The sequence below is a fragment of the Andrographis paniculata genome, unplaced genomic scaffold (genome assembly GCF_009805555.1).
Source record: "Andrographis paniculata isolate CXL003 unplaced genomic scaffold, ASM980555v1 Contig77END, whole genome shotgun sequence".
NCBI lineage: Eukaryota > Viridiplantae > Streptophyta > Magnoliopsida > Lamiales > Acanthaceae > Andrographis > Andrographis paniculata.
Genome location: NW_026137614.1, coordinates 5278750 through 5296636, shown reverse-complemented (window position 1 = coordinate 5296636; position 17887 = coordinate 5278750). Strand labels below are relative to the sequence as shown.

The 17887-nt window shown below is 37.7% G+C and overlaps 3 protein-coding genes across 5 annotated transcripts; 2 read left to right on the top strand and 1 right to left on the bottom strand.

Annotated features, from left to right (window-relative positions):
- The first annotated feature begins 318 nt into the window (after positions 1-318).
- LOC127266702 (beta-amyrin 28-monooxygenase-like) lies at positions 319-2464 on the top strand. The gene is made up of 3 exons (XM_051297057.1): positions 319-1442; positions 1537-1736; positions 1996-2464. The coding sequence occupies exons 1-3, from the start codon at positions 437-439 to the stop codon at positions 2353-2355; spliced, it is 1566 nt and encodes a 521-aa protein (XP_051153014.1). The 5' UTR covers positions 319-436; the 3' UTR covers positions 2356-2464.
- Positions 2465-2762: 298 nt separating this feature from the next.
- On the bottom strand, positions 2763-12727 carry LOC127266701 (pre-mRNA-splicing factor ATP-dependent RNA helicase DEAH7-like). Of its 3 annotated transcripts, none has more exons than XM_051297054.1 (18): positions 12513-12727; positions 11261-11497; positions 11024-11162; positions 9957-10181; positions 9662-9729; positions 9003-9243; positions 8652-8825; positions 8374-8516; positions 8171-8265; positions 7644-7752; positions 6932-7109; positions 6627-6856; positions 6341-6517; positions 5744-5815; positions 5432-5608; positions 5054-5115; positions 4784-4936; positions 2763-4688 (listed from the first exon to the last, which is right to left on the bottom strand). In XM_051297054.1, exons 2-18 carry the CDS (start codon positions 11264-11266, stop codon positions 3092-3094), a joined length of 3846 nt encoding a protein of 1281 aa, XP_051153011.1. In that variant the 5' UTR covers positions 11267-11497; positions 12513-12727; the 3' UTR covers positions 2763-3091. The 3 variants fall into 3 exon arrangements, with proteins under 3 accessions (XP_051153011.1, XP_051153013.1, XP_051153012.1); XM_051297056.1 differs by having other exon boundaries at positions 8374-8510; XM_051297055.1 differs by having other exon boundaries at positions 11261-11441.
- Positions 12728-15035: 2308 nt separating this feature from the next.
- Positions 15036-17465, top strand: LOC127239458 (tubulin alpha-3 chain). The gene is made up of 5 exons (XM_051257622.1): positions 15036-15325; positions 15438-15652; positions 15804-16003; positions 16207-16715; positions 16861-17465. The coding sequence occupies exons 1-5, from the start codon at positions 15213-15215 to the stop codon at positions 17174-17176; spliced, it is 1353 nt and encodes a 450-aa protein (XP_051113579.1). The 5' UTR covers positions 15036-15212; the 3' UTR covers positions 17177-17465.
- Positions 17466-17887: the final 422 nt, after the last annotated feature.

Below are 17887 nucleotides of genomic sequence, written 5' to 3'. Positions count from 1 at the left end.
CGTTGCGCCAGGGCGGGGCCGTGTGATAATGTGATAAAATTAGTTAATACTCCCTTGACAAATTTCTATTGTTTTAAACTATATTTAAACGATTTTTTTTAAATGATTGTCTTTTTGTTATAAATTGATAAATTTATCTTAATCGTATGGTAGTGATGAAAAATAATAAATAAATTAAGGGTAAAAATATAAAATTTATGTAAAAAAAAAATAAGGACAATAATTGTTGAACGTCCCAGATAAAAAAAAGTAGGACGGAGTGAGTATATTATTAGTAGTAGTACAAGTATAAACAAACAGCTGTATATGCATGTATGTATGTATCTGTGTGCATCTCTTCTCATAATCTCATTTCGTTTCATATCTGTTCCCCGACCCTTTTATTCATCTGCTCTGCTGCACTTCATAGCGGCGGGAGGGAGAAGATGATGAATTGATGATGATGGTGGTGGTGATGATTTCTCTGTTTCTGATTGCAATCATTGTTCTCGTGGTCGTCGTCGTCTTCTTCGTGGCCACGAGTACAGCAAGGAAGCAGCAGCAGCACTCGCCAGCGTCACGCAAGAATCTATTGCCCTTGCCCTTGCCCCCCGGCAGCTATGGCTGGCCTATTCTCGGGGAAACTCTGGAATTCATCCGCGCCCGCAACCAGGGATTCCCAGGCTGCAATAAGTTCGTCCGGGTTAGAATGGAGAGATACAAGTCGGAAGTGATCAAGACTTCGCTGATGGGGGAGAGGGTGGCGGTGCTGGGCGGCCCCGCCGGGAACAAGTTCCTCTTCAGCAACGAGCATAAGCTGGTGACTCTGTGGTGGCCTGCTTCCGTTAGCAGGCTGCTCGGGGAGTGCATATCCACCTCCCCGGGGGCTCGGGGCATGCGGATGAGGAAGATGGCTTCCCACTTCTTCAGCCCCGACGCCTTCAACAAGCTCGCCTACATCGACACCATGGGCCGGGTCACCAGGCGGCACCTCTGCGCCCACTGGCAGGGCAGGAGCCAACTGGTGGTCTACCCGGCAGTGAAGCTGTTCACTTTCGAGCTGGCCTGCCGGCTGTTCATGAGCATCCAGGACCCAGACCGAATCCAGAGGCTCGAGGCCCTCTTCAGGGCTTTTACCCGCGGGGTCATCTCCATCCCTCTCTACCTCCCCGGGACAAAATTTTACAAGGCGGTGAGGGCCACGGCGAAGATCAAGGAGGAACTGGCCGCGATAGTCAGAGAGAGGAAGAAGGCGCTGCTGGAGCAGGAGCAGGGGCCGAACGATCTGCTATCGCATCTGCTCGTCAGCCCCGACGAGGAAGGCAGGTACATGTCGGAGTCAGTTATCGTGAATAATATACTGCTGATGCTGTTTGCGGGGCACGACACCTCCAGTTCCGCCCTCACCATGGTGATCAAGGTGTTGGCAGAGCATCCTCACGTGTACAAGAGAGTGTTGGCAGGTACGTATGGTCCATCTACCATACTCTCTGTCTAGTCTATTGCTGTGGATCAAGTGTGTAATGATACTAATAACAATAACAACAACAACAATAGAACAGAATGAAATCACAAAGGCAAAAGGAGGACAAGAACCAAGCAGTCTTCTTCTGCAGTGGGAGGACATACAGAAGATGAGGTACACATGGAATGTGGTGTGCGAGACTATCAGACTGTGGCCGCCCGTCGGAGGTGCTTTCAGGGAAGCTTTGACTGATATCAGCTACGGAGGCTACCGCATCCCCAAAGGATGGAAGGTAATGCACGTAACGTAATGTAATGCCTCTACTATTATTATTTTTGTTATTAGTATTAGCACTACTACTCATGCAGTCATGCTACGCTACGGTACCAAATGCCATGCAATGCAATGCATGCGGTTAGTTAGTAGTGCTATGTACTCTATGTGGGCATGGAATATATATAGATGTGGAATGTTGAATAGATAGATAGATAGATCAATCCCCATCTCGACCAATTCTTACCCTCTCAGTGTATCTTATCTTTGATGTGCAGTTCTACTGGAGCTCACCAGTGACGCATGAGGATTCCAAGTTGTTTGCGGACAGCAGCAGGTTTGATCCTTCAAGATTTGAAGAGGAGGCGCAGAGGAATGGTGGGAATTCTTCTTCCGCTCCTCCTCCATACGCTTACGTTCCGTTTGGAGGAGGGCCTCGGATGTGCTTGGGAAAGGAGTTTGCTCGGTTGGAGATGCTGGTGTTTCTCCACAACGTGGTGCCCAGATTCAGATGGAGCTTGGTGGATCCGCACGAGAAGATATTGTGTGACCCCATCCCGGCCCCGGAGAAGGGCCTCCCAATCCGCCTCCACCCAGCTGCCATTGCCAACAACAACAAACAACATATGATGAATTAGACAATATAATAGTAGCGAATACAAGACATATAGATCATCCATCCATTCCTCCCCACACACGTACGTGAACAACACCCACCTCCAACATACACCAGTTTGTTTATCCATCTGCATTTATCTTCCAGGTAGTTTATCACTTTAACTAGCACATGCATAATCATATTTAAAGTTCATTAATCCTTAAAATAACTAAAAACGCATACTTCATAAGGGGAAGTAAGTCACAATTAAGGTCCCCGGGCAGCGCTGGGCTTCACAGGCAAGCTGCAATAAAAAATAAACCAGAAAACCAATCCAGCAATGTCTAGTGAGCACTTAATAGCCAAACAAAAACTCTCAAAAATTACTTGACAAATGAGAGGGCAATATGAGAGAAGAAAAAAGAAAATATGCATAACAAGAAGCCATATTTTCTGGGTTTGCCTGCTTGACGCCCCAGTACTTGAGGCCTATAAATTTTTTAGCAGAAATAGCATCTTAGAAATAGTAGATACAACACCAAGCGTAAAAATAATCATAAACATCAGGACGAGCGTACATTAATAAGAAGATTCATCATAGTTGCAGCTGGTATCCATAAAGAAAAAACAAACACTACATGAGGAAATCATTATGCACTGATGGAGGGAGGATGCGCCTACCAGGTTGTGCAAATCAGTATGAGTAAAAATATAATACTACCATTATGAAACCCCATAGTAATGTAACATGGCCAGCTTGAGATGTAATCCGATGCCTACAAACCAAGTCTTTTTGGTCTCAGATAAGTGGAGGAGCCTTTTTTCAGCCCTGGCATGGAAACTTGTTGCTGCTCCTTGGCCTTTCTAATCCTTTCCTTCTCATCCCTCTCTCTCCCCCTCTCCTCTTGAACTTTCCTCAGGTTCTCCATCTCTTCCTCCATGGCTGTTTTCTCTTGTTTCTGCTTCTTCTTGTGCTCCAACATGGATGTATCAGATTCCTTGACAGAGAAAAACATCGGCCCCAGCTCAGCAAGCCATTGGGGCTCCACTGCCGTGGTGCACTGCATATACTCTTTGGTGGTCAAGATCAACTCGTGATAAACAACATAATCTGGAGTATACCCCAACCCATACAGAGCACTGCTTGGATGCAAATGGCATGGCATTCCATTCCTACAGTTAACATACTCCCCAACCCCTTTCAGCCGTGCAGAATTATGAAAATAGGCCGAGCATATGGCCATTCGCACAACATCCCAGTCAGGGCCACATGAAGTCAATGGAATCTTGAGAGTTTTTAGAATGTCCAGTAACTGGGACCTCACCTCTCTAGCTTTGCGTAACCCCTTGACATGTAGATAATGGTCGTTACACCAATCACCCCGGTATTGATTAGCTTTCCACTGCTGGTACACATTCAGAAGGGTAAGGTGATCAGACTCTGGTACAAAGAATTTTTCTCGGGCAGCATCACTTTCCTCTACCCTATCCTTGGGTCTAAAGAAAACAGATGGCACTGAAAGCATGGAGACGATAGTCAAAACCTCATTTATGCATCCCAGTTGCTCACCCATTAAAAGCATCTTAGCCAGGGGAGGATCAAGGGGAAACTCCACCATCTTCCAGCCTAGATCAGTCAAATCCCCCACATTGTTCAAAGCAGCCAAAACCCAGAGCTGGTACATGGAATTGAGAATGTTTTCTTGGGGAGGGGGATCCATGAAGTCAAAATCCAGTAAATTGTCAATCTTCAGAGACTTAAGCAAAAGTACAACATTGCCAAGGTTGGTCCGTTGAATTTCTGGCACAGGACTTGGAAGCATTTCATTTAAATATGCACTTTCTGTATATAGCCGATAACATGTCCCAGGACCAGTTCTTCCAGCACGTCCAGCTCGCTGGTCAGCAGCTGCACGACTCACAGGAAACACTTGGAGGGCATCCATTCCCATGCGGGGGTTATAAACTTTTATCTTTCCATATCCTGTATCAATGACATAGAAGATTCCATCAACAGTCAAAGATGTCTCAGCAATATTGGTAGCGACTATACACTTGCGAGCTCCATCTTCAGCCTTCTGAAATATTTTCGCTTGCAAATCAGCTGGAAGCTGTGAGTATATGGGAAGAATTAACAGCTTTGGAGCTTCCTTTTTTGATGCAATCAGCTGCTCCATACGCTCAGAGAGTGCATAACAGGTTGCTTCAATCTCATCTTGACCAGTCATAAATATGAGTATATCGCCTGGTGCACTGGTAATGTGGATAGTCATGGCCTGCTTCACTGCAGCTTCAACATAGTCTTCACAAGGTGTCTTACTATATAAGATTTGAACTGGAAAAGTTCTTCCAGGAATGTGAAATATAGGTACACTGCAAGGATTAGCAAATCATGTGAAGTGGGGAAAACAAGGTGATAAGTCAGTCATCTCCAGAGTGGACTACTACCTGAATGCAAATATGCTTACCTCCCAAAAAAATTTGAAAATTTCTGAGCATTAAGGGTAGCAGAGGTCACAATGAGCTTGAAATCGCGTCGTCTAGCAACTACTTTCTTCAGAATGCCAAATAGCACATCTGTGCTTAAAGATCGCTCATGTGCTTCATCCATTACAATGACACTGCATGATAATGAAATAAATACATATAAATACTTATATAATGCACATAAACCATCTGAACACCTTAGGTTCTAACACGCTTAACACCTCACATCATCCAAGCTAGAAGATACATACCGATACTTTTCCAGGTCAGAATCTTTGAGTGTCTCCCTTAGAAGCACACCATCAGTCATGTACTGCAAAGGAAGAAAATTAATAAATATTCAAAACTTAACAAGAAGCAATATGGAAATTAAGAGATGTCAGGTTAAGCTGCTATGATGTATAAACATGTTATTAGTCCTGCTTCTAAACAGCAACACATCACAGTTTACTAACATAAGGTATCCTATCAAGAAATCAATGCCTAAAGTACAAATGAAGCTTGTGCCAATTCATTAATTATGATTAGAAGCATCATAAAAAAGCAAACACTAGGTTGTAACATATCATCAATGGAAATCTCAATGAATTCAGGATTGAGGAACGTTGATAATCTTCTAAAGTCATTACCTTGATAACGGTGCTGGGTCCTGTCACATCCTCAAAACGAATGGCATATCCAACCTTATCACCAAGTTCTGTTTCCATCTCCTCACTAACTCGTTTGGCAACACTCATAGCAGCTACACGTCTTGGCTGAGTACAACCAACAATGCCATTGGTTGTGTAGCCATCTTCGTTTAGATACTGCCAACGACCACACATCAAGGAAGTGAAAAGGATTTGAATTAGGATGACATAGATTAAAGTTCTGAACCCTACTTAGGAATGACTAAAACAAGTACAGCCAGACAAATAAAAAAATAACAATTTTCCGCAAACCTGAGTCAGTTGTGTTGTTTTCCCTGAACCAGTTTCACCTACAACCACCACCACCTGGTTCTCACGGATCACCTGCATTTGAAATAGCCGAGATTAAGCAAAAAGGAATCCAAAAATGACTAAATTTTACATTAGTTGCCTTCTCATTTAGTCAATGAAAACAGCAGCAGCAGGATAAGCAGGTGTTCTTAACCAGTAATAGTATGGACCCAGATTTTATTTTGCTTGTTTGATTATGCATTTAACCAGGAAAACCTTTTCTCAAAGAGATTCAACAATTATTTAACTGAATAAGAACCAACCCCTCTTGCTTCTACTTTCTATTCTCCAAAAGAGGTGAACTATCAGCAGACGCATTTTCTAAAAGAAACAAACACTCAGCAATGGTATAAGATAAGAAATTTTTTATTATTTAAGCATATGAGACCCTAAAGTGACATGTCACTGAACAGAATCTTCTTCAATTACAGGTTTATCCTTCTGCAGTTATCCCTAAAAAACAATGAGATTACTCTTCCAGCACAGCAAAATACTATATTGTAATTCCTAACATTAAGCAGGCCATTACAAGGAAAAAACAAGTAAAGAGTGCCAAACCTGCAGTAACTCCTCTCGTACAGAAAAAATAGGCAAATATTGTCGCTGTTGGGCTATTGTTTTCGATTTAGCAAAATCACTCACTGCATCACCCTTCTTTAAATGCTGTGAAAATTTGGCATCCACTTTGAAATCAACTTCTCCTTCGTCGCCCACTACAGCAGTATCTGCATCAATCTAGTAACCACGTATAAATGGTTCAGAAATATTCTTTTTAGTGTTTTTCAAAAGGAAAAGGCAAATTTGTTCCTCAAAATAACTGATTCTAGCCTCGAATGCAGCATACCTGTTCTGCGGTCTTCTCAACCCCAAGGATTTCACCTAACTTGGAACCAGCAAGCTCCCAAAATCTTTGGCGTGACTTGTTCATGCTCTGCTTTTCACGAATTTCCCTAACCAAATTAGAGCCCTTACGTGCTATAATTGCCATATCTGATGTAGGATCTTTCAATGGCATGATAGGCTCGGCTTGCTTTGTGAAAACAATTCTACCATCAAGAAAAGGAGGTTTTGTATCTGTTACAAGAGATAATGAAAAGGTAAGGACCTAAATTACTTAAATCCGGGGGCAATATCACCACTGGAGTTTACCATGCACAAGAAGAATAACTTTTCGTTCATCTTCATCATCAAATTCTGTCTGCACCTCAGTTCCTCTGACAGCTCCTGATCTTAGAAGTTGGCGATCCTCCCATTGAGCATTATCAGCTGTTAGTTGTGATAATTTTTTGCTCTGTGCAAGAGTCATCTTGCTTCCATCTCTTCTGACCTACATAAAGATTGAAATTGTTTGAGGAAGACAAAAATAAATAACGGTAATCTAAATTTTGAATGATTAAAAAATAAAACGGTACTTCGTAACAACATGAACCATACTCACAACAAACCACATTTATATAGCAGGAAGAACATTCAAGGAGGCATATCCAGCAAATAAAAGACTATGCAGCTATTCAAAGGATAGAACTCTTGTAGTTGAGAGACACCCAAGCCTAACATGAATGTTCGGAGCAAAACCAAACATAAAAGGCCACAAGTTCACCAAATAACCTCCTGATATAATAGATTGATGTTTGCTGTAATGAAATTAACTACTTAGCAACCTATACAGATTTTATGAGTATGACAGCTTTTGCTTCAGAAAAGGGTGGATCCTAAACCCCAAAAGTCAGTACAATTTTTCATTTGTCTAGGGCTGACAAAATATAGCTTCCCTTGCAAGTTATAACAAGGTTCAATATTAGCAAAGTGTTGCTAGCTAAGTATATAAACCTCATAAAGCTGAATCCATATGTAAGCATACCAATTTCTTAGGCAACTCTGCTTCTTTCTTCTGAAAAGATGCCTCGTCACCAAGAAAAAAAGAGGAGCTATCAGTATCATACATGGTGCTGCCTTCTTCCCTATCATACCTGCAACAAGCGGATGGATATCCATGCATTATAAGGAGAAACCTAGACTAGCCAGAAAACACATTCATGCAACCATCAAACAGCCAAAGTCAATCCGATAGACAGACTTTTATTGCAGTAACTATCAGATTTTGACCTATGCATTTAATCATTTTCTAGCATAATGAGAATTCTTTCATTACTGTACAGATTGATGTGCTTTTTAGTACCATAATTTTCAACCAAATGTTATAAGATAACCTTATGTCAAACCTTCCAAAGTAAACAGACCCGGAAAGTATAATAAATATGTATTCATATTTAATCTTCCCTTTTTGCATTCATGCAAAATACTGTCAATTAGCTAGGCAGGTTCCAAGCAAAGAATAGACACTAACCGACTATAAAATTTAACACAAATAAAATCTGATGAAATTACCAGGCGCGATCAGAATTGTACTCCATCTCTATACGCATACTTTCTGATAACTCATTCTGATCTGCGAATGTGTTTTCTGGGCCATCTTCTTTCTCCTATCACCAACAAGTAGGATGGATAGGTGAGGCACAGAGAGGGAGTTAAGCGTATTTTACAAAATTACTTGCATAAAAATTGCATTTAAAAACTATAGAAACTACAACCTCAACCAATCGCAGCTCATCTGAGACATATGTGATCTGGTTCGACTTCCGACCATATCGGGATCCTGCAGACCTTACAGACGATCCAGATGCCCGAATAGGAGTGGGGGATGGGGCAATGCTATCCCAAGGAGATGCTGCAGCTTCAGTGCAATATATTTATTAGTTATCAAAGATCGTGGCAGAAGGTTGACTAAATCAAAAGAAAAGGGAAAGACAATTTAACTTCAATTTTTTTTTTTGCCCCAAACAGGCATAGCAAACAGGAGAAGTCTTACCAGAAGAACTTGGGGTACGTCCTCCCATCCATGGAGAAACAAGCCTAGCATCAGGAGAGGCCCCAACATACATGGGTGATCGAAAATGTTGATGATTTCTGCTACTTGAGGTGTGACCATCACGACGAGGGGTATCTTCCCATTCCCATTGCCCATCATCCCATCCAGATCTGCCTACAAAGTCATGATAGATAATGAATTAGAAGGAGGTTATGTTAGCACAAAACATTATTACGGAAGATAAATTGGATCACATTTACTCATCTACACAAAATTCCAAGGCTCACAGCCCAGTAGAGTTATGGAAGATTTAAAGCATTTAACTTGGTTAAACTAAAGAAATTGACATACTTGGAGAGGTCGTAGATGAATCATATCTGCTTCTCTTCCCCCCATATTCTCCACTTCTCTTTCTTTCTTCAGCATTAGACTCCCTTGGGGTCCTCCCCTCCCTCTCAGAGCCATGTCTGTTCCTCGTATCTCTACTTGAGCTTCTATACTGCTCCCTACGCTTGCTTCTACTTCTATCACGGTCAACATTGTCAGAACCAGAGATCCTGTCCCTAGACCTTCCAGTAGACACGGTTGAAACCTAAGTAATGAGAAAAAAGGCTTAGATAACAATACAACAAAATCTAACCAGACAGCCATGGAGTTTCCAATCTGCAAGAAATCCATCTGATCTAAACAAGTCAACCATGCATATTCCAATCTGGAGGAAATCTATCAATTGTTCCAACTAGAACTGCCAAAACTAGCTACAAAATATAATCTCAGCTTCTTTTCGGCTTCATACTAGATTATTAATAACTTTGCTGAGGAGCATATACACATATCAGTTTTGGAAATCACAGTCCTGATATCACATATGAAAACTCGCAAAAATAAAGGTTGGATTACATAAATGCATGTGGCATAACCACATAAGAACTAAGAAATGAGATTAATCATTAAAATCAAATCACCATGTCAAGATACTTTCTGAAAGAATCACAAAAATGTATACACACCCTTGTATCTTTATCTGCATGTTGTGGAGGAAGTGCCTCGATAGTTTTCAGTTCTGTTACAATACTGCCTGAAGAACACATGGAAATGAATGAATTCAGAAATTCGAAATGGAAGTAAACAGAAATGACAATCCATTAGTTGCTAGTTAACTAGAATAGTTTAGAATCTAGTTCCTCCCTTATCATGCTTCATTCACACCTTGCAAACACATGGAATCAACAACATGAAAATAGAGCAAAGGAAGCAAAATATTCACCAGAGCATGATATGTAGACACCACAATATAAAGAGTACCTAAATTTGATCCCTCAGTTGAAGACAACTCACGATACTGCCTTTTCATATAATTGCTTAGGCCAGTATATCCATCATTATATGCTTGATCAATCCCTGATTGAGTAAGACTTTCCTCCTCTTCATCAAGAGAAGCTACAACGGAAGCAACTCTTTCTTTAGGAACCTTAAATGAACCCTCCAACTTTGATTCTACTCGCTTTGCATGTGCAAGGACATCAAGCCCTGTCAAATAAAAAATTATAATGTAAGGCTGAAGCAAGAATCACCAGGTACTCACTTCCTAATTTGCAAATCTTATTTTTAAGAAATGCAAGAGCCACACGGAAGTTGAGAAAGGGGTGTCTAGGCTCTTAGAAGTGATTCATCAATGGTGATAGCCCTCAAATTGGGATAGGAGAAATATTCTAACTGTTCAAAAAGTTTAAAACTGAAAAGAAAGATTTAAAAAGTACAAAGATAACAAGCAAAAACCAAAAAACAGAAAGATTAAATGAGTTAAAATCTTTGAATGGTTCAAGGTACATTATACATGCTACATGCTACGTGAAAACAACAAAAGGGTCCCTAAGAGATGATCTAGTAGTGTAGGGGTGGACTCATGGCCGTTGGGTCATGATTTTAAACACCTGATGCCTCTAAGTCTTGTCTACCACATATAGTTCGTCTAGTGTGACTTGCTTTTTTCGGACTTACTTTGCAAACTATTAGGTCCGGTTGAGAGTTTACCTACAGCGCATTCGAAAAGTAGCGGCAGCTTCCCCCGTCACAAAAAAAAAGACACTTATGACCAAAATTTAGTTTCTTACATGGAAATAACAAAAGTTCTGTAGAGCAAATGATGAGATAGGAGAAGAAGATCATGACAGTCTGCATTTAATTTTTTTACAATTGATCTTAAAATATGCTAACTGTATTAAGGAGAACATGCAAAAAAGATCAACTACAATTTTTTGTGAAACTTACATGACTTCCGAACTGAAACATACACAAATATACACAATAAAAAGTAAAGTCTTGTGCAAAAGCTTATGCCAATCAATTATTTGAACCCATGCATATCATACCCAAATTTGATTTTCTCTCAGGAAGCCTGAACATAACTCTGTCGTTCCCAGGTACAAACAACCCCCCAACACTGGATTCTTCGGGTCCCAATGTATCTGTCATCTTATTTGGATCAAATGGCCCAGAATCCGTGTTTGTCTAAAAATCAAAAAAGAAAATAAGAAAATAAAAAAGAAAAGAAAAGAAAAACATATATCTTTGTGAACGAGAACTATGAAATAGAATGAGACACTAACCTTCATCTTAATGTTTCCTCCAAAGAAGATGAATAGCTAACACTGCCTAACTAGAAAAAAAGAAGTTCATCCCACTTAAAGGACAAGAGTGAAGCCAGACGAACAGCTACATATCATATCATGAGTAGAATACCAGCCTTTATCTTGATGCTTGATTCTTTTAGAGGTTACTTTGTTGATGCTGGAAAATAAAGAAGAGAGGAAGAGGACCCATCAGGTCCGCGAGTAACATCAGGTCTGCAAGTAACATGGAGTGCACATAAATAAATGAGTGTGTTCTTTTATCAAATTTCTACTATTAATTAAATTGCTCCATAAAACATCAAATTAAACATCTATTTCTTTTTTTTCTATATTATAATAAAAATCAATTTTACATTAAAAACATAACAGGTGTGTTTGTTTGGGAGATTCTCCCCCAAATACACTATTCATCTCATTCCCCCCCAAAACATCAAATCAAATTCCTATTTTTTATTTTTTATATTATACTAAAAATCAATTTTACATTCAAAACATCACATCAACACCTATTTATATCAGGTAATACAACTATTCAAATTCAAAATTTTTACTATTCAAATCCCAACTCAAAATTCAAACCCCAAACAAACACACCCAACATCAACACCTAGCACCATACCACTATTCCAATTCAAAATTTTTACCTTTCAATCTCAGATCCTAAATCCAAACCCCAAACAAACACACCAGAAATTAACATTCCAGGTGAAGCTAATGTCGAATGCTTCCTTGTACACCTCTGACCTTATAGCCAATGGTTTAAACACTAACAAAATTAACTGGCAGTTTATCAACGAAACAGTGAGATGGCAAATATTATGGTTGTATTCTTTTGAAAGATTTTGCCAAATTTCTCCTATAGATCTTTTTCAGAAAAAAAAAAAAAAAAAAAAAAAATCATATCAAAGACTTACTTTTACTCTTCATATCCCAAACCCAAAATCCAAACCTCATACAAACACACCTTAATGTCTTTCTTACAGGAGAACAAACTAACATGCAGAGCAATTTCAAATAAGGGCAAAATCAAAACCACAGAAAAGAAGAAGTTGGAATCTTTGAAACGGAATCACAAATAGGACAACAAACACAGACAATAAATAGCCCCAAACTCCTTCAAAGCAGAATCCGATGCCTTATTTCTTCCAGAAACACAGAGAACATAAACAACCCCAAATTATTCTAATCGCATAAGAAGGATTTCACTTGAATGAAAAACAAAAATTACCTGTAGCAGGAGGCGGCGGCTGGAGAAGAAGAAGAAGACGACAGTAGTAAATCCTCTACCCTGTCTTGGAGGACGACGACGGCTACCGGAGAGGAAAGGGACGGTTCAGCTTTTGGACTCCAATGACTATGATGGGAGATCAGATCGATCGCTGGGTAATGTCGAGAGGATGAAGAAGAAGGGAGGAGAAAAGAAAGAACTGACGGAGGGGAGGTGTATAAGGGTTTTGTTTTGCAATAAGATTTTTTATTTATTTTTAATAATTTAATTCTAATTTTTTTAAAAAATATATTGTCTCCATCCCACCATAATTATATATATTTTAAATTACATATCTTTTAAAAAATTAATTTATATTAATTATAAATAAACAAAAAAATTATTTAATTTATTTGTATAATAAAAAATTTTATTTTTATAAAATAATATTCATATTACATATATTTTTTAATTTCTATATAATTTTTAAATATTTAAACATATATTTAAATTTTTTTAATTATATATATTAAATTTACTTTAAAATTATAAATATTATTAATTACATAAAAAAATATAATAATATTGTAAGTCATTATTATTAATTAATTAAATATTTTTACTTTAAATACAATTTTTATAGTTAAATGGAGTACAATAATATTTGAAATATATCAAAAACTCCAAAAATCTTATATATTTTTAAAAAAATATTTCACTTTTTAAAAAATATTTATTATACTATACTACTTTTTAATCAATAAAATTATCAAAAAGAATATTTGAACACAAATCAAACTTATAATTATAGAGATATAAAAAAGGCTTGGATCATATATTAAACAAATTATAGCCTTTAATTTTGTATTAATAATTTAAAATCAAATATTATTATTACGATTAAGAGTTATGATTAATTAAAATTTATTATACTGAATTTCAGCATGTAATCTACTTGATATAAAAATTCAAATTCATCATAAAATTTAAATTTAATTCAAACTCACATTCAATTTCGCGTTTGACCATTAGTTAATATGTTTTAACTAACGTTAGCTATTAGTTGATTTAATAAGCGAGTTTAACTATATTCACTTATTTAATTCAATAATAATATTTAATTTTTTTCATTTTAATTTAAATTTTTTGAGAATTTTTATTATTAATTATTTAAAATTATAAAAATGTTATAAAATATTTATTTCTATTTTTTAGAGTTGTGAAAAAATATTTTTACTAAAGTACAATAATAATTTATTATCGAAATTGTATAAAATATAAAATAATAATTTTTCCTATATATTTTTTATTATGTTAATTATTGTTTATTAATTTTAATGTAAAAATTATATAATAAGAATATATAAATAAATTAATAATATTTTTTCTTTTTAGTATTTGATTTAATTTTAATAAATTTATATATTTTACAAATAAAATAATTTATATATAATAATTAATAATAATAATAATTTTTAAATTACAAAAATAAATTATAATTTAATAAATAAAATATGTTTAAATAATTAATAATTTATATATATGAAATAAATAAATAATTTCTAAGGATGAATAAGAAATAAATAAAATTAAAATAAAAAATTATTCAAAAAATTATTTTTCAAACACCCCTAAATATTTATTTTGAAATTTTTTATATTAATTTGAAAATTAATTTTTAAACTTAAATAATAGGATTAATATTTATTTTTTGTGTAAATATAATGTATTTATTTTTTATTTTATAAAAATATCAAATTTAAAAATAAAGTAATTATAAATACTATTAAAATACCCAAGAATAAAAATATCAAATTATACTACTTCGTACATTTGATTAGCAATACAATTTTAAGATTATGATATTTAATTAGTTAATAATACCAAATTATAATATTATTTTATTATTTTTATATAATATTTTTCTGTTTCACGTAAATATTCAATTTTTTATATTTCACATATAATTTATCCTTTCAGTTTTTTTAAATATAATTATACACTTTAATTAAATTTTTAAATTCATAAATTATATATTTTTTATTTTAATTAAATTATTTGATCATTTTAATATAAATTTATAATTTTTTTTATTAATACATTTCTTAATTACTTGTTCAATATCCAAAACTGAACATCTTATCTAAAGTAGATAATTTAAGCGGGATAGAGAAATAAGTATTATTAATAAATTTAAAATAAGAAATAATATGATGTGACTAAAACTTAAAATATATATTTAAATATTTTAAAAATTATATATTATAAAGTTAATTAATTTTATATTTGTAACTATGTATTAAATTAATAAATTTATTAAATATAAAAATATAATATTTTTATAAGATAAATTAAAATAAAAATAATATCAATTTATTAATGAACGAAGTATAATTATTTAAATTTAATTTTTTCTTTTTCAAATCAATATCCAACCCAAACAAAACACTCGTACTAGTATTTATTTATTTGAATAAAATTATTAATAAACAATTCATTATTGATTACTATTATTACAATTATACTATAGCTCTTGTGATATTTTTGTTTGTTTTAACAAAGAGAGAAGGAAAATTTCAGAATTCAGATCAGATCTCCGTTCTCAGTCCAGAGGAGAGGAGAGGAGAGGAGATAAAAAAGTGGGTTTAGCAGCTGACTGTTGAGTTGTGCGGTGAGTCGGAATCGGAGTCGGAGCTGGAGCTCAACCGGTAAGAAAGAAAGATGAGAGAGATCATCAGCATCCACATCGGACAGGCCGGCATTCAGGTGGGCAACTCCTGCTGGGAGCTCTACTGCCTCGAGCATGGCATTCACCCCGACGGCATCATGCCCAGGTACCTACCTCACCCCAACTCCAAACTCCAACTCCAACTCCCCTTTCTCACTACAACACTCCACCTACCCGCATCGCATCTCTCACTCCCTCCCCCTCCCTCCCCTTCTCAGCGACACTTCCGTCGGTGTGGCGCACGACGCCTTCAACACCTTCTTCAGCGAGACTGGCTCCGGAAAGCATGTCCCCAGAGCTATTTTTGTGGATCTCGAACCCACCGTCATCGACGAAATCCGGACCGGCAACTACCGCCAGCTCTTCCACCCCGAACAGCTCATATCCGGAAAGGAAGACGCTGCCAACAATTTCGCCAGAGGTCACTACACCGGTTAGTCTAGTCTAGTCTAGTCTCTTACTCTTACGCTTACATCAGATCTGGATCCGAGCGAGTCTCTCTCTGTTTGATGCTTATTTGCAAGATACATACATACGATGCAATACATTGTCGAATTGTGACGTCGTCTGGTGCTTGTTTGCAGTGGGGAAAGAGATTGTTGATCTGTGCCTCGACAGAGTGAGGAAGCTGGCCGACAACTGCACTGGATTGCAAGGGTTTTTGGTGTTCAATGCCGTCGGTGGCGGCACTGGATCTGGATTGGGATCTCTGCTCCTGGAGCGCCTGTCGGTGGACTATGGAAAGAAGTCCAAGCTTGGTTTCACCATCTATCCTTCACCGCAGGTGCCTTCCTGTTTAAAAAAAACCTCAGTGTTTAATGATAATTATCATCTCTTTCTTGGAATTGGTTGTTAACCCGCTAGCTAAACCAAAGGAATTGTAGTAGTAGTAGCAGTAGTAGTATAATGTATGTATGACCCAGCCAGTGTTGCTTGCTGATGATCCCTTCTCTCAATTCAATTGTTTGAGTATTGCATCTGCTGCAGGTGTCTACTGCAGTTGTAGAGCCTTACAACAGTGTCCTCTCTACCCATTCGCTTCTCGAACACACCGATGTGGCTGTGCTCTTGGACAATGAAGCCATTTACGACATTTGCCGCAGGTCACTGGACATCGAAAGGCCTACATACACCAATTTGAACCGCTTGATCTCGCAGATCATATCCTCCTTGACTACTTCTCTGCGCTTTGATGGTGCCATCAATGTTGATATCACTGAATTCCAGACCAACCTTGTGCCGTATCCCCGCATTCATTTCATGCTTTCATCCTATGCACCTGTGATATCAGCTGAAAAAGCATACCACGAGCAGTTGTCCGTCCCAGAGATCACTAATGCAGTGTTTGAGCCGTCTAGCATGATGGCCAAGTGCGATCCGAGGCATGGGAAATACATGGCTTGCTGTTTGATGTACCGAGGAGATGTCGTCCCCAAGGATGTCAATGCTGCCGTTGCTACCATCAAGACCAAGCGGACTGTCCAGTTTGTTGACTGGTAAGAAAGAAAGAGAGAGAAAGAAAGAAACAGAACAAACAAGCATTTGTTGTTATATATGTCTTAGCACGCAGTACAGCTTAGTAATGCTTTGTTTTCCCGTCTGATCCGATAGATAACAACAAGTCTGTATTTAATTAACCAGGTGCCCCACTGGATTCAAGTGCGGAATCAACTATCAGCCGCCGGCTGTGGTGCCTGGAGGCGACCTTGCCAAAGTGCAGCGAGCTGTGTGCATGATAAGCAACAACACAGCTGTTGCGGAGGTGTTCTCAAGGATCGACCACAAATTTGATCTCATGTATTCCAAGAGAGCCTTTGTGCACTGGTACGTGGGGGAGGGAATGGAGGAAGGGGAGTTCAGTGAGGCCAGGGAGGACCTGGCTGCGCTTGAGAAGGACTACGAAGAAGTGGGTATGGAGGGTGTGGATGATGAAGAGGATGGCGGGGAAGACTTCTGAGTCCACCCTCCCTCCCTCCCGCCGGCTGGCTGTGGCTGAATTTAAACCAACTTACCTCTCGCGGTGGCTGATGCGTATGCAATTATGCCATCATGTTATGTGTACTACTCTAGTATTTGTTATGATGGCTCATGTCGTGTGTATTTGGGATATGTTTTGGCTTTTGGTTGAGGACATAAATTGTTTTGCTGTTGTATGTATGTATGTATGTTTAAGTGCGTGTGTGCGTGCTACTGCTGCATTTCTGCTACTTGGTGTGACATTTATTAGTGCTACTGCTTGCTTGCTACTGCCTGCCTTTGGTAAAATTGTTCACAATGTGTGTGTGTGTGGTTGGACTGGATGGAAGTCTGAGCATATTTTATTTATATTACACCAACCATTCATACCTAATCATTAAGTGACGAATGTCTCCCCAATTGATCTATAAATGTTGTTTTGCTGCTGCTATGCTAGGGAGGGGGGAGTTGTAATAATTCATTTCTGCCGACAGGTTGGAGATGCATGCACATCCAAAACGAGTTGCATAGTAGATTTGATGACTGACATCAACTTTACTATGAAACCTTACCTCACCACAGCATAACTAACACACGCGCGCCCGCGCCCGCATGATCAAGCTTCCTTCTCAATATTATCACCATCACTCACCCAGAAGAAGAACAATTAAGAATCATAATGCATCATCACATTCACCCCTCCCCCCCCCCC